The sequence below is a fragment of the Haliaeetus albicilla genome, chromosome 1, assembly GCF_947461875.1.
Source record: "Haliaeetus albicilla chromosome 1, bHalAlb1.1, whole genome shotgun sequence".
Lineage (NCBI taxonomy): Eukaryota > Metazoa > Chordata > Aves > Accipitriformes > Accipitridae > Haliaeetus > Haliaeetus albicilla.
In genome coordinates this window covers 8,533,909-8,558,592 of record NC_091483.1, presented here as the reverse complement: position 1 = coordinate 8,558,592, position 24,684 = coordinate 8,533,909, and the positions used below count along the sequence as shown (strand labels likewise).

At 41.7% G+C, this 24,684-nt stretch overlaps 2 protein-coding genes across 3 annotated transcripts in view; both read left to right on the top strand.

The window, feature by feature from the left end:
• Window positions 1-16,100, top strand: part of ANKRD17 (ankyrin repeat domain 17) — a 95,594-nt gene extending 79,494 nt beyond the window's left edge. For both annotated transcript variants that reach the window (XM_069778576.1, XM_069778578.1), the window contains 13 exons: window positions 1-141; window positions 936-1,031; window positions 2,209-2,325; window positions 3,139-3,310; window positions 4,075-4,522; window positions 4,926-5,081; window positions 5,356-5,505; window positions 6,018-7,666; window positions 9,528-9,725; window positions 10,805-11,053; window positions 13,034-13,209; window positions 13,539-13,703; window positions 15,504-16,100. The exon at window positions 1-141 is cut by the window's left edge and continues 21 nt beyond it. In XM_069778576.1, coding sequence (XP_069634677.1) covers window positions 1-141; window positions 936-1,031; window positions 2,209-2,325; window positions 3,139-3,310; window positions 4,075-4,522; window positions 4,926-5,081; window positions 5,356-5,505; window positions 6,018-7,666; window positions 9,528-9,725; window positions 10,805-11,053; window positions 13,034-13,209; window positions 13,539-13,703; window positions 15,504-15,563 — 3,777 coding nt within the window. In that variant the 3' untranslated portion in view covers window positions 15,564-16,100. The remainder of the gene's footprint in view (window positions 142-935; window positions 1,032-2,208; window positions 2,326-3,138; window positions 3,311-4,074; window positions 4,523-4,925; window positions 5,082-5,355; window positions 5,506-6,017; window positions 7,667-9,527; window positions 9,726-10,804; window positions 11,054-13,033; window positions 13,210-13,538; window positions 13,704-15,503) is intronic.
• Window positions 16,101-18,141: 2,041 nt separating this feature from the next.
• On the top strand, window positions 18,142-24,338 carry COX18 (cytochrome c oxidase assembly factor COX18). Its single transcript, XM_069778378.1, has 6 exons — window positions 18,142-18,434; window positions 19,846-19,946; window positions 20,682-20,845; window positions 21,957-22,069; window positions 23,116-23,223; window positions 24,007-24,338. Exons 1-6 carry the CDS (start codon window positions 18,168-18,170, stop codon window positions 24,178-24,180), a joined length of 927 nt encoding a protein of 308 aa, XP_069634479.1. The 5' UTR covers window positions 18,142-18,167; the 3' UTR covers window positions 24,181-24,338.
• The last annotated feature ends 346 nt before the right edge of the window (window positions 24,339-24,684 follow it).

Sequence of the window (24,684 nt, the reverse complement as noted above, 5' to 3'; positions counted from 1 at the left end):
AACAAGAAGGGGAATACTCCGCTGTGGCTGGCAGCAAATGGAGGGCACCTAGATGTTGTCCAACTGCTAGTTCAGGCTGGAGCTGATGTGGATGCTGCTGATAACAGGAAAATAACTCCTCTTATGGCAGCCTTTCGAAAGGTAGAATATGAAGTTCAGCTTTGGTCTTAGTTAGTATTGTCTTGATCATCCCTACACAGTTGTTATAAAGAGAACATAACTGACAAACTACGTATTTAAAAATGTCAACTAATTTTAATACTTGGCAGTCAATCTTCAAAAATAGGTATGTGTGCCACCTGTATAATATCTGTGTTAAATTCTAGTTAAAATTTCCTTTATAGGCATTTAACTGAGGCTGGTTCTCATGGGTATGAGAGGTGAAAATTGCAGTGTGTTTGTGCAGAGAGGGGGAATACACGGTAGAATTGAGGGGACTGGGATTGGTTTCTTATGCAAGAGAGGATGAGCGCTTTTGCCAAAAAAAGTCAAGGTTCTCTAGAGTCAAATTAGGATAAAATTGTTGTTAGAAAAGGAGTGTAGTTCAAATGCTGCAGTACTTAAAAAATTGCAAATGACTGTAGGAGCCTGCAACTGTTAAGTTGCCAGCTGGGCATTTGAAAGCTACCACAATAAAAGGTAGAAATATGTGAAAGTATGGCTGGAGTAAGGGCAACTTGACAACAGGTACTGTAATTGCTTGCCTTCTCTTCCCATAAATGTGAAGAAACATCCCTCACAAACATCAACTCAGGAGGTGATAAAGATTAAAAAAAAAAAAAAAAAAAAAAAAAAAAATTAAGTGCTGAGAGCATGCTTTAAAGGAGTTGAAAATAAACATTTTGCAATGAGTGCTTGGACTAAAGTGTTTTTTAGCAAACAACCAGAAGCAGCTGGCCTGATACAAAATGTTGTCCTTGAAATTTCTTTTTCAGGGTCATGTGAAAGTGGTGCGCTACCTAGTGAAAGAAGTAAACCAGTTTCCATCAGACTCGGAATGCATGAGATACATAGCAACAATTACTGATAAGGTAAGATTGTAAGAAAGAAAATATTTGAAAAGGAATAAAGCTGTACCTCAGCTTTAGAGTCCATGCTGTGAATAGTCTTTAGCTTCCTGGCACACCAGATTTCAACCAAATGGTAAGTCCCAATGGAATTTTTCAGAAAAAACGTTGCAAAAAATGGGAACACGCGGCCACAGTAACTTTGTGCGCCTTAGTGCTGTGAGAACAGTAGTAAACGTGGTGTTATTTATTATCCATGCTTATTTTCAAGTGTTCTCCCAGTCACTACCTCATTCTGCTCTACATTCCTCCCTGTTGAGCAAGTTTGTACTGAATTTATGATGGCTTTTACAGTGGGGTGGAGGTAACAGAATGAACTTCTGCTAGGAGTATGCGTGAGCTTAAGTACAAAGATTCACAAACTTGTAAAAAAAAGTTTGTACTGGAAAGAAGATAGAAAATATAATTGACAGTAAAGTGGTTTCTTGTAGCCTGTTAAGTGGACTGCTGCTCCTCCCTGTGGAGGTTCAGTTTTATTTGGTTTATCTTCAGTCCAGAATAACAGGGCAAAAACTATTTCGTAGTACGAAAAATGAGAATAGCAACCAGTGCAGAAATATGGTCATAATGCTTCTAACTCCTCGCTGATCCACTGCACTGCAGTTAAGTTTAAATCAGTATGTGTTTTATTGCCAGTGGCTATGACCACTGTCCGTTTCCATGATACTAGACACCTTATAAATTTAAACATATTTACTGCTATGAAGCCAATATAGGTTTGAGTATTACTGTAATACTTAGGTATTTCCCAAGTGTCCTTAAAAAAAAAAAAAAGGCAGCCTGCTTTATGATATTTTTATTTCTGCAGTTGCTTCACCTTTCAGACACCCTTCGCCTTTTATTTCATAAACTTGTTAGGTCTTGATAATGGGCATAGGTTATGAACTGTCTTTGTACTGTTTACAGCACACTGAGACATAGGTTATTGATTGCACATCACACCTGTGACTGGAATATCAGTTTGCAGCGTTGGGCATGAAGAGGAGCTTACTGGAGGGAATTTAAAGTTTTCCATTAAAAAAATCTCCTGTGCAAGTAATGCAATAGTTATTAAATCACAAGTGTAAGCTTGTGCTCATATAGTCAAACACATGCAGTGTTACTTTTTCAAACAGAGAGTTGATGTACTTTATCATTTTAGGAGATGCTGAAGAAGTGCCACCTGTGTATGGAATCAATTGTTCAAGCCAAAGATAGACAGGCTGCTGAAGCCAACAAAAACGCAAGCATTCTTTTAGAGGAACTGGACTTGGAGAAGGCAAGTTGAAAGAGTTTGGAGCTCTGAATATTGGATAAAATTCCAATTTCACATTCCTTCAAGATATAAGATAGGTGAAAGTATGTATTAGAGTAAAGAAGTATGTGTAATTACCATAATTGGAGTGTCTAGAGCTGAGCATCTTGTTGTTCAGGTAATCTTTGAACTTTTGACTATTATTCAGAGAAATTGGATCAAGAAATTCCGATATAACTATTTCCTCTGGAATAAAATTGTACCAAAAGAAGGATTTCTGAGTATAATCTTTTGTCAAGTGCATGATAGATGGGCATTTTCCAGTCACATTGGTATGGATTTTAGTTCTAAACCATGTTTTGTGTCTTAAAGATTAACAAAAAATATACTAATTATGTTACTAGGGACCATAGCACTGTAGTAGAAATCTAATGGAAGAATCAGAGTATAGTGTCAGGTGAGCGCACGCTCACCTTTATATTCAAGCTAGCTGAAACCATGTTCTAATCTTTGAAAGGGAGATGGTGTTGTTTGGACTGTACTGCTGAGACACACAAGGTTACACAAAGATTCCTGAAAGTGCGTCTCGGGAAACTCTGACTTAAGTTTGTATGGTGTCTGTCCTCTGTTTCTACACTAACCGTCTGTTAACATGAATGAACAATCTGTCTGGACGAAGTAAATACAGAAAAATAAGGATCATAGAGAACTTAGCTTCTATTTTGTAAATACGTTAGTCTAATATGCAAGTTCAACTTCCTAGGAAACAGAAAACATTTGCATTTCTTGAAGTGCACGGGACATCTTGTAACACTGTTCCGTGTGCTTGACTTCTAGCTAAGGGAAGAAAGCAGGAGACTAGCTTTGGCTGCCAAAAGAGAGAAAAGAAAGGAGAAAAGGAGGAAGAAAAAAGAAGAACAAAGACGAAAACTAGAAGAAATAGAAGCAAAAAATAAAGAGAATTTTGAACTTCAAGCTGCTCAGGAGAAAGAGAAGCTAAAAGCTGAAGGTGACTTAAAATATTTGCCCTATTTTTGAAACACAACCTTGATTTTATTCCCAGTATTGAAAATTACTTTTCTGGTCAAAACTTGAATACAGGCTTTCTTATGACTTGCTGAGCTTTCTTTTTGTTTACCTTTTCTGTTAAGCCCCTAGATTAGCATGATGGCTTTTTTTGGTGTCTTGCTGTGCAAAGGAACTGCTGCCAGCCGCTTCAGTGAGAGTTATGGGTTAACTTTACCATGGGGATGGTGTTGGCTTGGTTTTTTTTTCTTCCAGGTCCCAATGCTTAAAACCAGGTCAATTATATTTTTTTTTTAGCTCACAAACAGAATGATAATAATGATTAGCTGAAAAAACTGGCAGTATGTAAATTCCAAATATGTATCATTCTCTTATTACCCATCAAAACCTGGCTCTTTTGTATCTTACGGCAATGGGTTTCACGTGGTGTACTGAGAAATCGTTTTCACTGATTGTTTCCTTGCTCTGATATGCTGGAAGAAAGGGAAGACATGTGACAACTTTATGTTGCTTCATATGCTTATTTATGTCTCCTAATTGTTTGTGTCTGTCTTTCCATGCCCGAATTCAATTTCACATTTGTTAAATTGTTACTGCATTTGTTCCAAGACAAGAATGACATTCTGCATGAGTTAGCATAAACATGGGGAGAGGCTCCACATTATGACATAAATAATAGTTTTAAGATGTCCACACAAGCTTTGTTAAGCCAGCTACATTAGTACTGTTTTTTTGCTCTTCCATCAGATGATCCAGAGGTCCCTATGGAGCCTCCTAGTGCTACCACTACAACTACCATAGGTATATCTGCAACTTGGACAACGTTAGCGGGTTCCCATGGGAAGAGGAATAATACCATCACCACAACAAGCTCCAAAAGGAAAAACAGGAAAAACAAAGTAACCCCTGATAACGTTCAGATTATATTTGATGATCAACTCCCAATTTCCTATAGCCAACCAGAAAAAGTTAATGGTGAATCTAAGAGCAGCAGTACTAGTGAAAGTGGTGATAGTGACAATATGAGGATTTCCAGCTGTAGCGACGAAAGCAGCAATAGCAACAGCAGCCACAAAAGTGACAATCATTCTTCCACAGCTGTAACTAACACACAGAGCAACAAAAAGCAACCATCGGTTCTTGTCACTTGTCCAAAGGATGAGAGGAAAGCAGTTACTGGCAAATCATCCATAAAGTAAGTTGCTGTGACCGTGCCTGCCATTTTAAGGTGGTGTTGCCCTACGTGTGAGTGATGCGCCATTGTCTTTGTGAACTTGCATTCTTAAATCAGTTGTTAGGAAGTGGATGAGGCAGTGTGTCCTTGCTCTAGTGGGTATAAGGAGCATAAACACTGTTGCAGTGTGAACTCGGAACTTGGTAGTAGGTTCTGAAGCAAGAAACTTCATGATGGATCTGGAATTAGGGAGTTGTTGGGGAACTTTGAGATACAAGAATCTCAATTCAAGCAGCTTCTAATAACGTACTGCTTTTGGGCTAAAAAGAGGGTTGGGGGAGCTGGAGAATGGGCAAAATGCATCCTTAGGGTGTTTTGGGGGTTTTTTTGTCTGTACAATGACAGCAATTAATTTCTTTTAAAGGTTGTCTGAAGTTATTAGTGAAGTGACGAGTAATTCCTTGTCTACTTGCACAAAATCTGGTCCTTCTCCCCTTTCTTCTCCAAATGGAAAGCTAACCATTGCTAGTCCTAAACGTGGTCAGAAAAGGGAAGAAGGATGGAAGGAAGTTGTGAGAAGGTAAGCAAAATGTTCCCCAACTCCCCCTTGTTGTTGTCCTTTGTCAGAATGTTTTATCTACTGTAGCCATCTCTGGGGTTACTGAATGACCACCTTCTTAGTGGACCTGGTAGATTTCACAAAAGTACTGCTACATAGTTGCATCACAAATTATAACATGATTTTGACCAACCTACCCACTGGTTCATGCCATGGAAGTGTTTCCCAGTTAATGTTTTTGGTTGTTTGGGTTTTTTTGGTTCTGTTTTTTTGTTTTGTTTTGTTTTTTTTATAGATCCAAGAAGGTTTCTGTTCCATCCACTGTAATTTCCAGAGTCATTGGCAGAGGAGGATGTAACATCAATGCGATACGTGAGTGCACGGGAGCACACATAGACATTGACAAACAGAAGGACAAAACTGGAGATAGAATAATAACGATAAGGTAAGCAGGCTGCTTAATTTACTCGTTTCTGTGGGGATTTTTTTCACTGTAGAATGCTGTTCTGTATAAAAAAATGAAAAGGCTTGACCTCCTTGTCCATTGAAAGATCACTTTGAGACAGTCAGTTCTTTGAGGCAGGGGAGATGAATGGCGTGGGGAAACCGAGAGCAACTGCCAGTTGGTACCATCGCGTTTGTACAAAAGATGACTTTTGAGATAAGGTGGAGCATAAACGTTAGGATTCGGTGTTTAGACTAGCTTAGACATGGCTAAATATGTAGGTGTGTTTAGGGAAGTAAACATTTTAACCATTTGGGTTTTTCAGGAGTTAGAGTTTTCAGTTTCAGCAGCAAGAACATGCCAAGCTCAGTCTTGAGGTTGAGAGTTAATTTTCTGTCTCTGTTAGCATGACAGAAGACAGGCTGGATCACGTGTTGGAGGTGCTTCGCTATAATGTTTGTAAATAAATGCTTTAGATGCACTTTCTCTTTTCCCTTCCGTCCTTTTTATAGGGGTGGCACAGAATCAACAAGACAGGCCACGCAGTTGATCAATGCTCTGATTAAGGATCCAGATAAGGAAATTGATGAACTTATTCCAAAGAACCGTTTGAAAAGTTCAGCTGCAAACTCCAAAATAGGGTTGTCGTCACCTGCCACCACTACAGCTGCTAACAGTTCTCTCGTGGGCATCAAAGTGACCACCGTAGCTGCTTCGTCAGCATCTCAGACTGCCTCCGCGCTCACCGTGCCTGCAATTTCTTCAGCATCCACTCACAAAACCATTAAGAACCCAGTGAATAACGTGCGGCCTGGTTTCCAAGTTTCTCTTCCATTAGCATATCCTCCTCCGCAGTTTGCACACGCTTTACTCGCTGCTCAGACTTTCCAGCAAATCCGTCCACCTCGGTTGCCCATGACACACTTTGGAGGTACTTTCCCACCAGCTCAGTCCACATGGGGTCCGTTTCCTGTTAGGCCGTTGAGCCCTGCAAGAGCTACCAACTCACCGAAACCTCACATGGTGCCTCGCCATAACAGTCAGAACAGCAGCGGTTCTCAGGTGAATTCAGCAAGTTCTTTGACAACTAGTCCAACAGCTACAACAAGTTCAGTGGCTTCTACTGTGCCTGGTTCTTCTGCAAACGGCAGTCCAAGTTCACCTTCAGTCAGAAGACAGCTTTTTGTCACGGTCGTGAAGACATCAAACGCCACGACGACCACAGTGACGACCACGGCGAGTAACACGAGCACAGCGCCTACGAATGCCACGTATCCAATTCCTACTGCCAAAGAACACTACCCTGCATCTTCCCCCTCATCTCCTTCTCCTCCTGCGCAGCCAGCAGGTGTTTCCAGAAGCAGTCCTTCGGACTGCACGGCAAGCTCTCCCAATAAAGGTGCACCTTCGTCTGATCCAGAAGTGGGTAGTCCGCCAGCAGTGGAAACAAACAGCTCGACCAGCAGTAGGCAGCCCAATTCTGGTACCGGCAGCTCATCTGTGCACCCTGCTCATCAGCAGCCTCCGGGAGCTCCTCTGCAAGAGGCAAGACCCCCTCTTCAGCAGCCTCAGGTTCCTGCACCAGATCCTCGAATGGTTGTGCCTCCAAATTTAGCAGCGACAAGCTCATCCGCTCCTGTGGCAGGTCCAACGAATGCCCCGATGACCTATCCCATGTCTCAGACATCAATGGGGTCTTCTCAGCCTGCAGCGAAGATGGAAACCCCGGCCATCAGACCACCTGTCCATGGAACCGGTAGCGTCCATAAGAATCCAGCTCCTGTGCAAAATTCTTCCGTCACAGTCCTCAACGTTAATCACATCAAAAGGCCCCATAGCGTTCCTTCTTCAGTGCAGCTTCCTTCTACCTTAAGTACACAAAGTGCTTCTCAGAATTCAGCCCATCCAGCAAACAAGTCTATGGGTAATAATTTCAGTGCTACTTTACCATTTGGGCCCTTTAGTACGTTGTTTGAAAACAGTCCTACGTCTGCTCATGCCTTCTGGGGTGGTTCCGTCGTTTCATCTCAGACAACACCAGAATCTATGCTATCAGGAAAGTCTTCATTTTTGCCAAATTCAGATCCTTTACATCAGTCTGATACTTCCAAAGCCCCAGGCTTTAGGCCACCGTTACAGAGGCCAGCTCCAAGTCCCTCAGGTAAGTGTGTGTTTTTACGCTCAGTACCTTAATAATATACTTAAATAATAACTCCTGCATGTTTTTATTTTGAACATGTAATACTGTCTGCCTCCGCTTTTGTGGTGATTTGTAGTAAATCACTGTGCCCTGCAACAAAAGGGTGCTGTAATATACTTTGTTGTTGTTTCTGTAAGCAAAGTTGAGTTCATCTTCCTTTTAAGTGCCACCTGTCAAATCTAATAACTATTTTGCAGCTGATGAACTTGATAAAAGTCGAGCTGAGGCGTTTTTCTGCCATTCCAATCTACTCTTCTGCGATAGCCGAGATAACAAAACACCTCACTGTTGTTTCCACTTCCCTTCCCTACCACCAGCTAATAAGTATTCTAGTTTGTGACAACTTGCTGCTTGTCCTGAGGCTGCAGAAAAATATGCAGCATCTTGAAAGTGTTAGGATGAGAAAAAAATTTGTGTTTGTATTAAGAGGTGTGTTCTCTTAACTATTAAATTCAATCAAAAACCTTAATTGCACTGACTTCCTGAGGTTTGTAGCGAGACGTTTAGCATTCTGCACAGAGATCAAGGGGTTGTCACAGAACTTGTTCTGTAGCTTCCAGAACATATGCACACAGTTTGTGCTTTCTGTGCCTGTTTTAGTAGGACCTGCGAGTTGTTGTTTATGTAGCTTTTGGTTATGAATCAAGAGATGTAGGAGCTAGGTTTTTCATATTTTGTGAGTATTGTGGCGTTGAGTAGCTTTTGAGGTGCTCTCTTTGAATTTTGTCAAATTAACATACTCTTAGCATTTTGAGTTCGGCACACTCGTACACTATCACTTGAGTATGCCAGTCAGTTCCTGAGTGAAAGCAGTGCTTTAACCACAGTCCTGCTCTTATTTCAGCAATTTCCCTTTTGGAGGGCCGCAGGCACATCAGGTTAAGTTGGAGCTGTCTATTATAGAGTCAGGAAGTGTTACGTTAGTTCAGGGAAAAGTAGCCCCTGAGAGCCTGCAGAATTTGACAAAAAAAATAGAGGTTGGATCTTGATAATGATTGACGCAGAGGAGGCGGGTGCCGTGCTGCTTAGTTCTTCTGCCTGTCACTGGTGAAGGGATTTTTATTTTTTTTTTTCTCCTAACTAAAACTACAAATTTAAATCTTTTGTCACATGCTTTCCGAGTAGGAGAAAGATGCAAGTGCCACAGCAGTTGGGTGGTAACAAGCTTCTTTAATATATGTTTTGAAACTTAAAATACAAAGATTTTATTTTTCCCTTTCTTCATTGAGGACAATATTAAGGGGGTAGTAATTCTTGTATTTTGAATACCTTGGCCGATTGGTGCCACCTGGTCTTAATAAAATATCATTTTCTTAAGCAAGTGAAAACGTATCCTGGGATTGGGATAAAAAACACTTCAGTGTTGATCATGGAGTAAGTAGACATCATTCTGTAAAATAAAAAAATAATGGAGAAAGTCTTCAAATCTTTAGTATTAGTTCCACTGTTCTTGGTATGAAGTCATACTTTGTAGACACAGGAATTTAAATTACAGGTTAATAAAATGCTCAGTTACTTTTCCGATGTCCAGTTATATCAGAACGTTTATTATATTCCCTTAATTTCTTTGCTTTCAGGGTTATCTGCATGATAACATAAGAATAATTTTTCATTTATATATACAGCACAACTGTCACATACTGTCAATACTTGCAGAGTATGAAGGTTAAGACTCCCTGTTCTCTTTGGAAAATAGTAAAACCCCCCCCCAGTTAATTGGACAAATGTTTTCCTTCCTTCTTGTATTATTTCCATGATATGGGTGTCCTCTTCACAGAGATCTTGGAGTGCTGGGCCTCACTTGTGCCAATTTCTCTCATAGGTATTGTCAGTATGGATTCACCCTATGCTTCTGTAACACCTTCTTCTACGCACCTGGGTAATTTTGCCTCAAACCTTTCGGGAGGTCAAATATATGCGCCTGGGACACCTCTTGGCGGAGCACCTGCAGCTGCTAATTTTAACAGACAGCATTTTTCCCCACTTAGTTTATTGCCTCCGTGTTCATCAGCATCAAACGGTGAGTTCCAGTCAGCAGGAAACTAGTTGATAAGCTATTGTACAAATAAAGTGGCCTCATGCATGGCCCGTTTTAGGTAGGCTTTTCTAGTTGTGTTCATTTTTAAATTAAGGTTTTCAGATATGTTTTAAGCCCTTATGCAATCTCAGATTTTGAGATAAAATTTTCTTGTGCAAGTTCTGATCTCTAGTGTGGTTTTTTTAGTAGCTACGGTCATGCTATTGCGGAGTTCCTTATTCTTCCTGCAGTTAACTTTGGCCTGTTAACGTATATGACATTCTTTTAGTCATCTTGCAAAGAAGAGGTTGATTCTTTGGTTTGTGAAGGTAATATTCCAAGCGTGAGTTGTGTAAACCTCATAATGATGTTTTACTAAGGCTCGCTTGACAGTGGTGATTGCTTAGTTTTTCTGATATTCTTAGAACTGTGTAATGTATTCCAGGAGAAAATACTAGGGCAAGTTCTGGTACCTTCCTCCGTGTTTGGCCCCTGCAGTTTTGGCTATGCAGTGGAGTTTTTTGGACAGAAGACAAATGAACTGTTGAGTGCTGGCTCAGTCAGGGAACAGTTAGTCTGTTTTACTGACAAAAATAATGACAAATCAAACCCACAAAAACCCCAAAACCAAAAAACCCACAGACAACAAACCGGGATTAAAAAAAAACAACCACCAAAAACCAACGAAGAAGAAACAAACCCAAACCAACCCAACAGCAACATGGGTTTATTTCAGCTATGCTTTTGGATATAATCCTCAAATCCTCTATTGCTGATACAGAGTAATGCTTAGTTAAGATTTTGAACCGTCTGTTGTCGTTGGTTGTGGTGTATGTCCAGTAGCTGAGCTGACAGGGCATGATAATCATTTTATGTAAGAGACTAAATCGACGGTGAATGTCTCTCTGATCTGAAAGTCAAAGTGTTACAATTAGCCTGAAGTGCTTGCTGTATGAATCTGGCATTAACAAACTACGCATTTCCACTTGTTTGATGTGTGGCTTGACATTAAAGGATAGGTTTGTGGTGACTTGAGAGGATCTGGCTGCCATTACATAGTGCTCTCGTTGCTCTTCTTGCAGAATCTCCTGCTCAGTCGGTGTCTTCTGGCGTAAGAGCACCATCTCCCCCCCCTTCAGCAGTGTCTTTGGGATCAGAAAAACCCAGTAATGTTTCTCAGGACAGAAAAGTTCCTGTTCCGATTGGGACTGAACGGTCTGCACGTATTAGACAAACTGGAACGTCTACTCCATCTGTTATTGGGAGCAGCTTAGCTGCTCCAGTGGGACATAGTGGGATCTGGTCCTTCGAAGGTATAGGTGGCAATCAAGGTACGTAGTGTTAATAGATGTCTCTGCGCGTGCTTGCAAGTGACCGCAATATTGTGTTTTCCTATCTTGCCTTTGGAGCTGAAGGACGATGCAGAAGTGAGTGCCTCAAAATGTAGGAGTGCTCTTTCCAAAGGAGCTGGAGCAGGGACTTCTGTTTGCCCTCCTATCCACTTAATTGTGTTTTAACAAGGTCTCAGAAAACCTCAGGGGTTCTGAAACACCCTGGCTGTGAACATTTGTTACTTGAAGCAGGAAGTAATGGGGAAAATAAAACCGCAGGGTTTACGGGGATGAACTGAGTGAGGATCACTGGATTTAGGAAGAGGAGAAATGAAGATGTCTCAAGATAACGGTGTATTTTCTTTCTGTAGATAAACAGATTATTTTGTACAATAGGACTTAAATATTAACTTAAATTTGTAGCCAAGATCGAGCTTTTTGTGCTGAGGATCATGCAGTTTATGTTTTTATGAATTGGTAGTATTCCACGTTTGAGTTTTCTTTGTTCCTTGCAGTCATGCATTTTACTAATGCAAGGCTCTTGGCTCTCCTGTAGTCGCACAGAATTCAGTATTTCAGAATTGATTAAAAACTTAAGTTACTGATGGGACAGCTTTTCTCAGCAAACTCTTCAGGAGTCTTGGATGCAATTTGTAGGACACTGCTGAATTTTTTTTACGTTGTCTTTTTGGGGGGGGGGGGGTTGGTTGGTTGGTTTAGGGGTTTTTTGTTGTTGTTGCTTGGGATGAGGGGGACAGAAAATGAGACCATGTTGGATGGGACCTCTGGAGGTCATGTCAGCCTCCTGCACAAAATGGGATTTGCTGTGAGGTCGGACCGGGTTGCTCAGGGCTTTATGCAATCTGATCTTGAAAACCTCTGAGGATCAAAACTGCTCAGCCTCTCTGAACAACCTGTTCCACTGCTTGACTGAGGAGTCCAAAGAGCTTAAGGTTTTAATAGACTGGACTGTGCACATGCTTTGCATGTATACCGTCCCGTTTTTTTTTTTTTTGCCCAAATACAAAATAGATAGGATATACCCAAACTATTTTGTACTTCACTAGTGTTTTTTTCCCCATCTGTGTAGTGAGAGGCTATTCATCATTAAGGCTTTAGAAACAGAATATTTTTATTTGCATTGTCTAGGTGTAAAACTTGCCCTTTATGTCTGTCTTGGCTTTTGGAATGCTGCTTTCTTTCTACTTTGTTCAGTTACTTGAACATTTTGATTTTCAGTTCAGAATAGGATTGGCTCTTCTCCTGTTGAATATTAGGATGGCTTCGGAAATGTTATCTGTATGCCGTCTCCACCCCTACAAATATAATTTGCTTATGTTTTGGGTTTGGGGGTTTTTTTGTTTGGTTTTTCTGTTTGTTTTTTTTTTTTTGTTTGTTTTTTTTTTTTTTAAATTGGTTTTCTGGATGTCTGAGGTTTGAACTGTACTGGCAATACCAAGCTGCCTCCAATGAATTCATGTAATCAGAACGTGAGCACAGGTCTCCAGCTGGTCATTTTGTAGTTTTGCTTTTGAAAAGTACTTCTCTGTCTCTTAATTCATGAAATGATTCATGAAAGAACAGTAATGAAGTAGAGCAAATAGTCTTCATAGCGTACATGCCCCTTTCACAGCACCAAATGTGCAAGGAGTTTAGGTTTTTGGAGGAGGAAGAGGTACCACAAATGCCAGCTTTCCCTTTCAAATGAAGGATGATTGCAGAGGTGACGCTTTGGTTGCATATAACTGTTCAAAACTCCTTGCACTGGCTCAAGGCTCCTGCCGTGGGGTGTGCAGGTACTGTTCCTGATGCTCTCTGTCCCACACGCACCTAAGTTTTAATGCAGGTAGATGCACAGGAACTGCAAGCTGAGCAAATGCCACTTCTAGAAACGTTATAGCGTGCAGACAGTTAGGCTGGAAAATAGGTGATTAGTGGGTATCATGTATAATGCTCTTGCTGTGTCTTCTGTGTTGTTAGATAAAGTGGACTGGTGTCACAGCGGAATGGGGAGCCACATGATCCACAGGCCCATGTCTGATCCAGGGGTGTTCTCGCACCAAGCCATGGAGAGAGACAGCACGGGAATCGTAACGCCTTCCGGTACATTCCATCAGCCCGTTCCTGCAGGATACATGGACTTCCCAAAAGTTGGGGTAATGACCTTCTTCGACTTGATATGCGCGGTACGCTCGATTGCGGTGTCAGTGCGTGGGGCAGATGAACAATGCGGGGATAATATCGTTCACTGTGTGGTTGAGTGTGTAAGATAAAACACTGACTAGCCCTCACGGTATTGCAGAAGCTTAGATCTAATAAAAAATAACTTGTCCCACATAGAAAAGTTTTTCTTAAATGCAGGCATTTCATTACTGCTTTCAGACTGAGAATTTCTTTAACACGACTCACTTTTTGTCATTCTCTGTGTGCAGTAGTAGCAGTGTTTATGAATACATACTGATTCTTGCTTTTTCCTCCCCTTAAGGGTATGCCTTTTTCTGTGTATGGGAATGCAATGATTCCTCCTGTAGCCCCCATCACAGATGGTACTGGAGGCCCTATATTTAACGGGCCTCATGCTGCTGACCCATCTTGGAACTCGCTGATAAAGATGGTTTCAAATTCCACGGAAAATAACGGGCCTCAGACGGTAATTTTTCAATTTTATATTCGCAGTTTTGTTTCAACTTAAGAAACAGTGCAGTGAAGATAAGATCCTAGCTGTTAGAAAGTATGAAAACGCTGTTAGGAAGTATGAAAACAGAGTGTAGCGTTTCTTCTTTTTGCTCGTGTCTCTAAGGAGCTGATGCAGCCCCCCTACTTGATGCAGCCCTGAGCGCTGTATGTGCTTGCTTACACCTTCTAAACATTAGTCATCGCTCCAAAAATAAGTGTAAGTTGTCCGGAGAAAAAACGAGCATCGCTAAGTTAATGCAGTTCAAAGGAGTGTGCTGTTGTTACTTCTGTCAGTATACTTGTGCTTGAGAATTGGGAAGCTTGCTTCCAGCTGAGCTTAGAGAAGCTGCCTATTTAATCAAAGTTAATTACTGCAGATCAGCTTTTCTGATGATGTGTTGTAGGCAAGTCTGGATAGAAAAGATAGTTTTACACGGTATATTTTACTCAAAATGATCATGATTTCTGTCTGTGCAGTTTTGCATTTGGGAAAACACAATTAATTTGCTTTTGTGAGAAGAGCCATTTATTTGCTGTTATGTAAGCTATCCCTTCCCAAAAAGGGGAAACGGCAATAGGTCTAAAGGATTGATGGCTGGGCACTGAAAGGTATGATGTCTTCAGTGTGTGTTAGGAGTTCAGGTAGGAAGGGAGTAAGTAGCTCTTCTGTCTGCTGCTCTGATCTTGCCTGGGTGATAGGGTTGTCCACTGAATACAATCCAGGTATAGGTATTATGTTGCCCTAAACGTCTTGTTCGTACTCAGCCAGAAACTAATATTATAATGGATCATTAGTAGCTCTTGTTATATTACATCCTGTGTTTATTTTTAATTATACACTGACCTCTGTTAGACTGTTATTGAATAAAGATGTTTCGGGACTTAATTTGCTTGGGAGTCGTCCAAGCTGCGAACAGCAGCTCCTGGCTGTGGCAGAGCGTAGGTGTGCAGAAGAAGAGGCTGTCTGTTGTTTAGCCACAGTTCACATATTGCTCTGAAGCGGCTCGTGACCGTTAGGAGGAGGACCATTAAACTTCTGGTTTAATAAGAAAACTTTGTCCCCCAAAGAAGGCTTTACTTTATTATACTTGGGTTTCCCCAGAGATGAGGGTGTTGGTATGCACTGGGGGAAAATAATTCAGGGTGCCAGAAATCAAGTTCTTGATTGTCTGAACTTCATAAGGAAAAGAGGAGGTAGTCTTTTCTTTTCCTCTGAAAGCTGGAGGTCTTCAGGCGCTGTCCTTGCAAATAATTTTGGACATACAGAGTCCTGGTAATTCTCCTTGACAGCTGACCTGGCGTGTTTAGAGGGAGTACTTATTTCCGTGGGTCTCAGGGGATACATTTCCTCCCCTGGAACAGTAAAATACATGTTACATTAGTGTTGCTGCCATGAAGGAACTAGTGGGCATAAATAAATAGCATTGATTTCTTTCTTTGGTTGTGCTGTGATGGAAAGTGGTCAGGCTGGGTTGAACGTATTTTCTTGCACTAAAAGTAGAAAGGAAGAGTAAGATGGACACTTGGGCCAAGGGGAAAAGGTACAGGCAGAAAGATTAAAACACCATTTCCCTCTTTTCTCACTGGAATTACAGCAGGATGAAACAAGTGCTGAAAGGAGCTCAGTGTAGTTTTATGGTGGATTGCTGTGTTGTCTGGTGTTGGGCTTTACTTGGGTGCAGTGAAAACCATAAGCACTGCAGGGTAATTTTTGACTTCTGAACTGTTCTGAGCAGCCCCAAAGCATGGTGTTAAATGAAGCTTTCTCTTTCAGGTGTGGACTGGAACTTGGACACCTCACATGAACAGTGTGCATATGAACCAACTTGGCTGAGTGGGATCAACTTGCTAGCCTTGAGATTCCTTTTTTGCAGAGGAAACCACAAATGGCAGAAACAGTTTATGTGCTCCCAGATCATTCTACTGATGTGCTTGACTGAAGTGTGTAGGCTTTTTGCAGAAGAACTTACTAACTGACCTTTTTCTGTGAACATTGTGACCGCCCATTCCCCACCATCATACGTTTCAACTTAGTTAGCCTTTATTCTTTCCTTTCCTTTTTTTTTTTCTTTTTTTTTTTTTGACATAACTTTCTGTTGAAGCTGTTCTTTGGCTGGTTGGTTTTAGTACTGTAAACTGCTTCTGAGCAAACACAGAAATTTAGCAAAATTATGTAAACTTGATCCTGAAGTTTTAGAATGGCAAATAAATGTACAATTGTTTACATAACAAATGGCTAAGCAGAAAGTAAATTTCAATATGTCAGTATAGAGGCTCTACTTTATGTAGACTTAAATTAATGTGAGATATGTACCTTCATATTCAGAAATCTGGATGTTTCCTTCATACATTAAACTATTAATAAGCATAACTTTTCTACTTGTGTAATTTAAGTACCTTATAAAAAAAAATGGGCATTATCGGAGGGCTTCTTCCAAATGTGTGTTGGATTTTTTTTGATAAAGCATACATTAGTAGTAACAAGATACTAAGGGTTTTCATTTCCCTTCCATGAAAGGCTTTTCAGCAAAAAGCGCCTGAGAAAACAGCCTTTTGGCACATTCAGACTCATCTCCACGTTGAACTCCCCTACTTGCCCGGTAAACAGGGGAAATGTATCACGCTGCAGCATCTATTAAAAATTATTCTTACAGTTGGGTTGATGGAGCAAGCTCTGTTCTGTTTCACTAGTGCTCCCAGAGCTTCTGTGCCTGTGGTCCCTTCCCTTGCCTCCAAGTGTCATTTCAGAACATACATCCTTGGTGTGCGTTAGTTCAAGAATGAGAGTTTTGGAGTTTTAGCAGAGCTTCACTGATGAAAACCGGCTTCGAAGGAAGGTTTATCTCAGAGTAAGTGGCTTGGTTCTAGTAGACGATGTCTTGCTTCAAACTGGGTCACCGCCCTGTGTAGGTTTATTCGGAAAAGTCCAAGTGAGAATTTCCTTACAGTCGTTGTCAAGAGCTGCCACCTTCTTCACTCACAGTTGCTTGGAATGAGGAGGAGTACCAGGAGGCAAAGTCTCAGGGGTCCTGTGAGGCAAGACTCAGTCAGCAGTGAGAAACAGCTGCAGTCAGGATCCCCGTACAGTTTGTGCACATATGGTTTAAAGTCGATCTACGAGTGGAATGTATTTTTGTGCAGGACAAGCGAGGGCCAGCGTGCTCTGTTGCTGGTTTCTCTGCATAGAGGAAGGCTGAAGGAAAGCTTGTTTTTTCCTTACCGTGTCACTTGGTGTCAATCCTTGTGTTCTAAGTTGCTATCCTGAGAGATACAATCTGGGAAAGAAATATCCCAGATGAGTTAAATGGGGTGCTGGTGAGGCTGGAATTTAAGAAGTGCTGCTTTCTATTTATTATGGTACTCCTTTGGAAGCCAGAAGAAGAACCCACTTCTCCAAAGAAACCTGCTGCCTTTTAAATATTGTGGTATTGCTGAGGTCTCCAGAAGGCTTGTGCATACCAATGTCCATATACATGCCCTTAGGTGATGCTCTAAATAAAAGTAAGCTCCTTTTTCCAGCTGTCTGATCACCTGAAATAGTTTGTATAAAGAATGGGTGGTAGCAAAAAGGGTACCAAACTGAAAAACTGCTGAGAAAACGATTGATACTCCGTTTCAGCACCTTACTGTGTGAGGAATAGTGCCCTTCTTCTAGTGCCCTTCCTCTAGTCTTCTGTATCACTTTTGGCCCTCTACTAGAATTTTTTGCTTCACGTTTCAGTGCTCTTTAGGATTGTTTGCACTCTTATTTGGAAATAATCCTACTGCGAAGTACTGCTTGGTATTTATTACAACCGTGGATGCTGTGGGTCAAAAGAACAAGAGTGTCCGAGGGTTGTGCTTTCCTGCCTGTGTTTTGTTGACTTGAAATATCGAGCTGTGGCCCCTGGAGCGTAGAACGGATGCTGCCTTTGTGGCATTGGCCTTGTTTGATGAAATCCTGGGGCTTTTTGGAAGTCTGTACCAGGAACAGTGGGGGTTTTTTTGTTGTTTTTTTTTTTTCTTGGATACTTTTTGTTTGTTTGTTTTTAATAGTTCAAATGTAAAGGCTCTGATCTGACCAATAAAAAAAGAACATACTGTGTTGGGACCTGGCAGGTCGTCTTTATTTAAGAAAATGGATTGAAACCGCGTTGAGAGATCGGTGCTTGGGCTGTGGCAGATCCCTAAGGCTGAAGGAGAAATGAACAAGGCGGAGCCCTCAGCAGCTGCCCGTCTCCTCCACGGGCTTTCTTTACCTCTCCTTGCCCTGCAGGAAGGAGGTAAGCACCCACTCTTCGCACCCGCCCGGGCCCAAGGCTCTGGGCCTCCTCATCAGGGAGGATTAATTAGCGCCCGCCCGTAAGGCGGCTTCCCGCTCTTCCTCCTGCCCTCAGTCCCCAGGGCGGGCGGCGCATGCGCGGCGGGGCCCCGCCCCTCCTGGAAAGAGTCGTTCGCCATGTGGCGCCTGGCGCGGGCGGGCGCCGCTCGCGCGCCGGGCGGGCGGTTAACGGTCGCGGCGGCGGCGGCAACGGCGGGACCGAGCGGCGGCTGGTACGAGCGGCTGGCGCAGTCGGCGCCGGTGCACTGGGCGGAGGAGGGGTTGGTGGCGTTGCAGGAGGCCGCCGGGCTGCCGTGGTGGGCCGCCATCGTCTGCGGCGCAGGCCTGCTCCGCACCGCCGTCACTTTGCCGCTGGCCGCGCACCAGAGCCGCCTCCTGGCCAAGGTGGGTTGCCGGCCGCCGAGTCTTTGCGTCCTGAGGGCGGCCCTGCGGGGGATCGCCCTGGTTGTGTGAGGGAGGAGGGACCGAGGGGCACGGCCGGCGGCCCTGCGGGGTGCTCTGGGCGGGTTTGCGCATGGCCTTCGCGGCAGACGGGGCGGGAATTCTGGTGAGAGCCGGGTTTCGCAACCAAAGCGGGGGTACTTTTCCACAAAACCGCTGTAGCGGGGTCCTGGCCGCAGTTTCTTCCCCCCCCCCCCCCCCCTTTAGCGGGGGGGTCCGCTTGCGCTGCCTGTTGACCTCGTGTGGCGGAGGACACCGCAGCGGGTGGGAGGTTTTTCGGTGGTTGGTCCTTCCTTGGACACGTGAAGTCTAAATAAAACTGAAAAATGGGAGTGTGCATCTTCTTCACGGTCACTGCACGGAGATGGAGTTGTTTTAGTGCAAGAGTCAGGTGGCACGTGCAAGGTACTTTCTGCGATTTGCTGTGTTAACTTAAGCAGAGCTTTTGCTAAAGCTTGTCCCGTCAAAGCTTGAAGTAAACTAGCCTTCAGCAATTTGTAAATATCTGCTTTTCCTCAGAAGCGAGGAAAACGGTCGAAGTTACTAAAGAGGTCATACCCTGTGCCTACAGTGGTAAAGGAGCCTTTGCAGTGCCGTGGTACGAAGTAGGGTGTTTCCCCTTTTCTGTGCTGTTTTTTTACCACCTAACGAGGATTGTAGGGGGGTGCTGCACAGCTGCCAGGATTCAAGCCTGATTAGGAATCAATTCTATCTTTGTTCTTCATCTGTGTAGAGGTCAGATGGGTAAATGCAGGTGTGTTTTTGGGACAGGATTCTTCAGCGGCCGTCGCTCAGAGTGTTATTGCAGAAGCAGCACAATTTAATTCTTTTATTGCAGCGTGTTTGGGGTGGGGGATTTTTTGTTTGGTTTCTTTGTTTTGTTTTTTTTTAGTGGCGCTTGTTCATTTTTCCTTTTCTTTTGATTGTAGAAGTGAATATCGTATTGTAGTATTGTGTAACGGGATCTCTTCTTACTTTTCAGGATAGTGACTTTGGCAGCTGCGAAGTTGTGTGTCCTGCTGGGCTTTAAATTTTTTTCAAGTGGCGTTAAAGGGTTTTTTTTGTTTAGTAAAGTAGGTGGTTACAATTCTTAACTAAGACAAAAAGATGCTTATTGGGAACAAAATATAAAATCCAATTCTCTATTTATTTCTTTTAGCAACAAGATGGTATCTTTGATTGATACTTCTCAATAATTCTTTCACCTGTTTAGTTTGCTTAAAGATGGAGGGCATTCATAGATGTGTGCCTTGTCCTTCGCACTCATTTTTAATGTGTTTACAGTATCAGGTGGGGAGAGGAAGTGGTTGTTACACATAACTGCGCATAAACGTTTTTCCTTTTCTTTAGCTAGTTGGAAAATTTGCAACCTGAGATTAAAAAACTAGCTGAGCATCTTCGCTATGAAGTTTCCGTTTGTCGAAAGCAACTGGGTTGGTCTGAAAAGGTGGCCAGGTAAGATGGCAATGGCATATACCTTATAAATCCATTGCGGGTTGAGGGGTAGCAGGAGGGAAAGTCCTACAAACAACGATCTTGCAAAAACATTCTGCCATTGTCCAAAGCTTCGGTTTTCTTACCGCTTCTATGACTTATTTGTGTTTCTTATATTGCCCGACAGAGTATATCTGTCTTAAAGCTCTGAACTTGTGATAGGCTTATGATTACAGGGCCAAATGCAGGATTGTTTTTGTTGTCTTTACTTGTAGCTCATGGTTCTTCAGCTATTGTGGTATCTAAATATTGCTGGAACTTGAGGCTTGAATGGTGGTGGTCCTGTTCATTTGTTAGCACCCCGTGCAGTATCACCGCACCCCGTGCAGTAGCAGTGTATCTAAGTCGGGTTACTGAGGATCACGTAACTGGCTGATTGCCGCTGTATTGAGAAAGTTATACCCTAGTTCAGACAAAAAGCACAGTGAAATAAAATATCAGACAAGTTACTGGTAGCTGCCGATGACAAAGGGAAATTCAGTTGTGAAAAGGTGCTTAGAGCAACAGGGGTAAAAGTTGTGAGGAAAAGGGGTTGGCAAAGGAGAGAGGCACATTTGAAGAGGAAGGACTTTCAGGTTTTCCAGAGTTGCACCTAAAGAAGCCAATTTGACATGTACAGCCTGTAGAATTGCTATTTGAGACGTTACTCTGTAACAGGTATTGTGAGAGGACTTTTTTTTTTTTTCTTTCTAAAAGGTTCCACTTTAAGAAAAACCTACGGAGGATTATTACGGAACTGTACATTCGAGACAACTGCCATCCCTTCAAAGCCACTTTACTGGTATGGGTACAGATTCCAATGTGGATTTGCGTGTCCCTCGCTTTGCGCAACTGCAGTGTTGGTGCCACGGACTCAGGAGGTGATTAATCTGAACAGACACGCTCTTAACAGTCATTTTTCAATCAGTTACAGTTTTTGCAGATGCTTCATTAGTTAAAGAACACAGTCTCCTGAGTGATGTATAAAACTACTTCCCTACTAAGCTTTTAAACTTAATATAGATTAAGCATGTTTAAATGGCTGATAAAAATAAAAATGAATTTCAAAGACTTTGACTAGGTACATTGTGCATGTTGTACTACATTAAACCACCGTTCATGTAACCAAAGAACTCGCGTCTGGACCACAGCTGTACGTTTCTTTGGTTTGAACTCTTCCAGCAAGTATTCGCAGCGTCTAGAACATCACTGATCTCTACTTACATGCTTTTGCTTTTTGTGATGCTGTTGTGAGCTTTGTGGGATGCCTCTTTAAAAGCAGTACCAGGGCCTGAGCTCTGGGAACAATGGGGGGCATTTTGTTAGGCTGTGTGAGCGTGTAATTATTTTGTGGTCTTCTGAAGACAGGGTTACTAGGAAAAAAAAAAAAATTGTCTTGGGATTTTTCTGTTTCACAAGATAAACTTATTTAGCAAGTAATATAACCCATGCTGTAGCACAATCACTATTAATCTGTGTTTTTTTTCTTCCGTGTGAAGTTTCACATGAAGGACTATAGGCAAGGTGAATGTGTGGGGTTTTTTTAAAAAAAAATACTGGTATTTTCATTTTTTTAGAAAAGAGTTCATAGTTTCTTGTTCTAAGAAAAATATAACAAGTTATATAGTTTTTAAGAAAAATATTTCAAACCCACAAAATATGTAGTCACTGTAACCTACTGCATTGCATATTTTTCTCATTGGCTTGTAAAATGGTTGTGGAGATCAAGCTAGTTGTTATCACAGGTTTACCTGAATCGGTGGCTGTCATGAGCTAAGCTGGATCTCAGCTTGCATCTCCCACCATTTTTTATTTGTACTGATATCAGGCTGCCTTGTCATGCAATCTGTTAAACCAGGTATTTCTGTTTTAATAGTAATTATTGTGTAGACAAAATGTACCTAGAAACTTGGATGATTTGATTGTAATACATGGTATGCTTCTGTTTAACTTGAGGTAGCAAATCATGCTTAACTCAGTATTTTCTTGTAGTTCAAGAACAGTTTTCAGCAGGCGGAGCATTATGGTTTACAGACCTCACGGCACCAGATTCTACATGGATTTTGCCAGTTTCGCTTGGGCTCATGAATTTGCTGATAGTGGAGGTATGTTGGTGGAATAAATAGGATGATTGCAAAAGGATAATTCTTATAGAATTGTAAGACAATATTACCCAGTTGTAGAACATGGTAACATAAGGGTAGTTTCAGATAATCACTGTTTTAAGTGCATTGGGGAGAACTGAAAAACAACTTAATTACTCTGTGCATTTGAATGGGTGGGTGTCTTGTTTAGAGATGACAAATTCTTATGTGACACATCTCAGATACTTTAATGGCTTTGCTTGAGCATCAGTAAAATTTAGTCTTGACTCTGATGTTTTTCTTAGAATGATGTTCTGATGAGCTTCCTGGGTGTTAAGCATCCAAAAGCACATATGGGCTTTCTTGTTTTGTTCTACACCCCACTCCCAATTATTTGTTACTGTATTGTTGTCAAAACTAACAATATTATGTGTTCTTAATAAATTGAAAAAATTCAGAACTTTTGAAGATTGCTGGGGAGATGAATCAACAGAAACAGAAAAAAGTCTTCATTTCCCATTTTGGGGGGTAATTTAATGGAAATATTTTTCTTCTTGATTTTTCTGTTAGGTGTTCTCATCACTCTAACCCTCTGGATTTCATTCTTACTCCATTTTCTTCTATGTCATGTGGACTGACACTGTCTTAGAAAAAAAAAAAAAGTCAGTATGTAACTGTAGACCTGATGCTGCTTTCGTTCAGTGATCTATCCACCATGTTTGGTCAGTTTCCTGTCGGCAGCCTTTTCTCAGAGGGCTGTGCTTCAGGCCGAGGTGTTGGAACTTTTGGTGTGCAAAAGTGACTGTGTAAAGTTATGTTACCTGGAAATGGTTGTTGGGTACTTTGCTAGGTTGGTGCAGTATTTTCTACAAAGGACTGAACATGTAAAACATCAAACAAGTTGAATGAAAGATTGTAGCAATATGTTAACTGAAATGGAAAATGCAAAATGGAAGTAATAGGTGAACAAGAGTGCTGGGTTACAAGAAAGCCCACTGTTGCCTTTTTTCTCATTGTAGTCCTTTCAAAGAGAGCTTGTTTATAACTGCGGGTTTCTCCCCTTTCAGATCTTTGCTTCGCAAAAAATGGAAGTTTCCAGGTTCCAGAAGCTTGCTACAAATTTCTTTCGAGTGGTGTCAGTAGTGATGATCCCTGTTGCTGCAACAGTCCCCTCTGTAAGTACAGAGTCTTAACGGTGCGTCCATGAACCTGTGACTCTGATACATTCCTTGTGCGTAAAGAGCAGCCCAAATGCCTGGTGTGTTTAATAGGCCATGCTCTCTAATACAGTGTGCCCTAAAACAAATAAGATGTTTTGTCTACGTGTACATTTAAATTCTTAACACATGTAGAATATTTTTGTCCAAGAGGGAAGGATCTGCAAATTTACTGTTTCTAAACATCATTTTCGCAAACTAGGGCTCAGAAGGACGTTCAGAACAGGTTAGCGTCCTTTTTATCATCTCAAAAATGGGAGGAAGACTTTATATAAGGACATACAGACAAGCGTTTGCGAAGTGTTTGCTTACTGAGAGAGGAAAGCAGCCTAGTTCTTTGATGAGGAAATTTTCCACAATCTTAAAATGCTTCTCATTTTTACAAGGTGTTCTACTTCTGAATATTTTTGCAGTGGATAGCAAAAACAAAGTATCTAGTTGTTTGGCTTATCAACTCAGTGTCTGAAATACAGAAGTTCGAGCGAGTTTAATATGATTTAATTTATGAACTGTTGTCAAACTTCAGTGTAGATTGACTTTTTTCCTCCAGAAGAGTTGAGAAAGAGTGAAAAACACATTGAAATGGAAGCCATTATTGTTATTGAGAGGAGTGGTTTTAGGTGAGTTATTTTTCGCAATAACTGGGAGTAACCAGTGGTTGTGGTTCGTGAAGAGCTGCCTAAAATTGTAGTGTTCGCATTGCATCTAGGGATGCTGAATTCGGTATTTGTCTCGTTGCAGTCCATGGCGTTGTACTGGCTGTCCTCGAGCTTCATGGGACTCTCGCACAACCTGTTGCTGCGTTCTCCGACCTTTCGTCGGCTGTGTTGCATACCAAGGACCAAATCTGACTCAGATACTCCTTACAGGGATATTGTGTCTGCCTTGACTACTAAATACGGTTTTAAGAAATGATGTTGTTTAAACTGTCCGAAGAGCTGTCCCACAAATGTTGCATGGGTAATTAAGTAGTGCTATCTTATAGAGATGTACTTATTTACTGTAAAATGTTGCATCTGGAATTATATTTATTTTTCCAAATAAAGCATTGACCGTCTGGCCATAAAGAATGATTGTTCAGCACAAATGTATGTTTATTGGGAAGTTTTGTTTCAAGGGTGGTCGTTTTGCAGTTAGAATAGTCTAGTAATACAGGTTTGTCTCCCGAAGTATCGTAAGGAATTGGGCAGATGAATATTGAATAAAACTGTGACTCACCTAGGCTGCCTTCTTGTAGTGAAGCTGATCTGACCTGTGGGCTAGTAAGCAACAAGTTTTAGGGTAAGGGAGAAGGCTAGATGGACTGATGCTGTAGTTACTGGTTTAATTAATTAAGACAGTGGCGCAGATTGATAGGTAGTCAGGTATAGTCGTTTGATATCCAGGTGATTCACGTGATAGTCTTCGTAACAGTTCTGA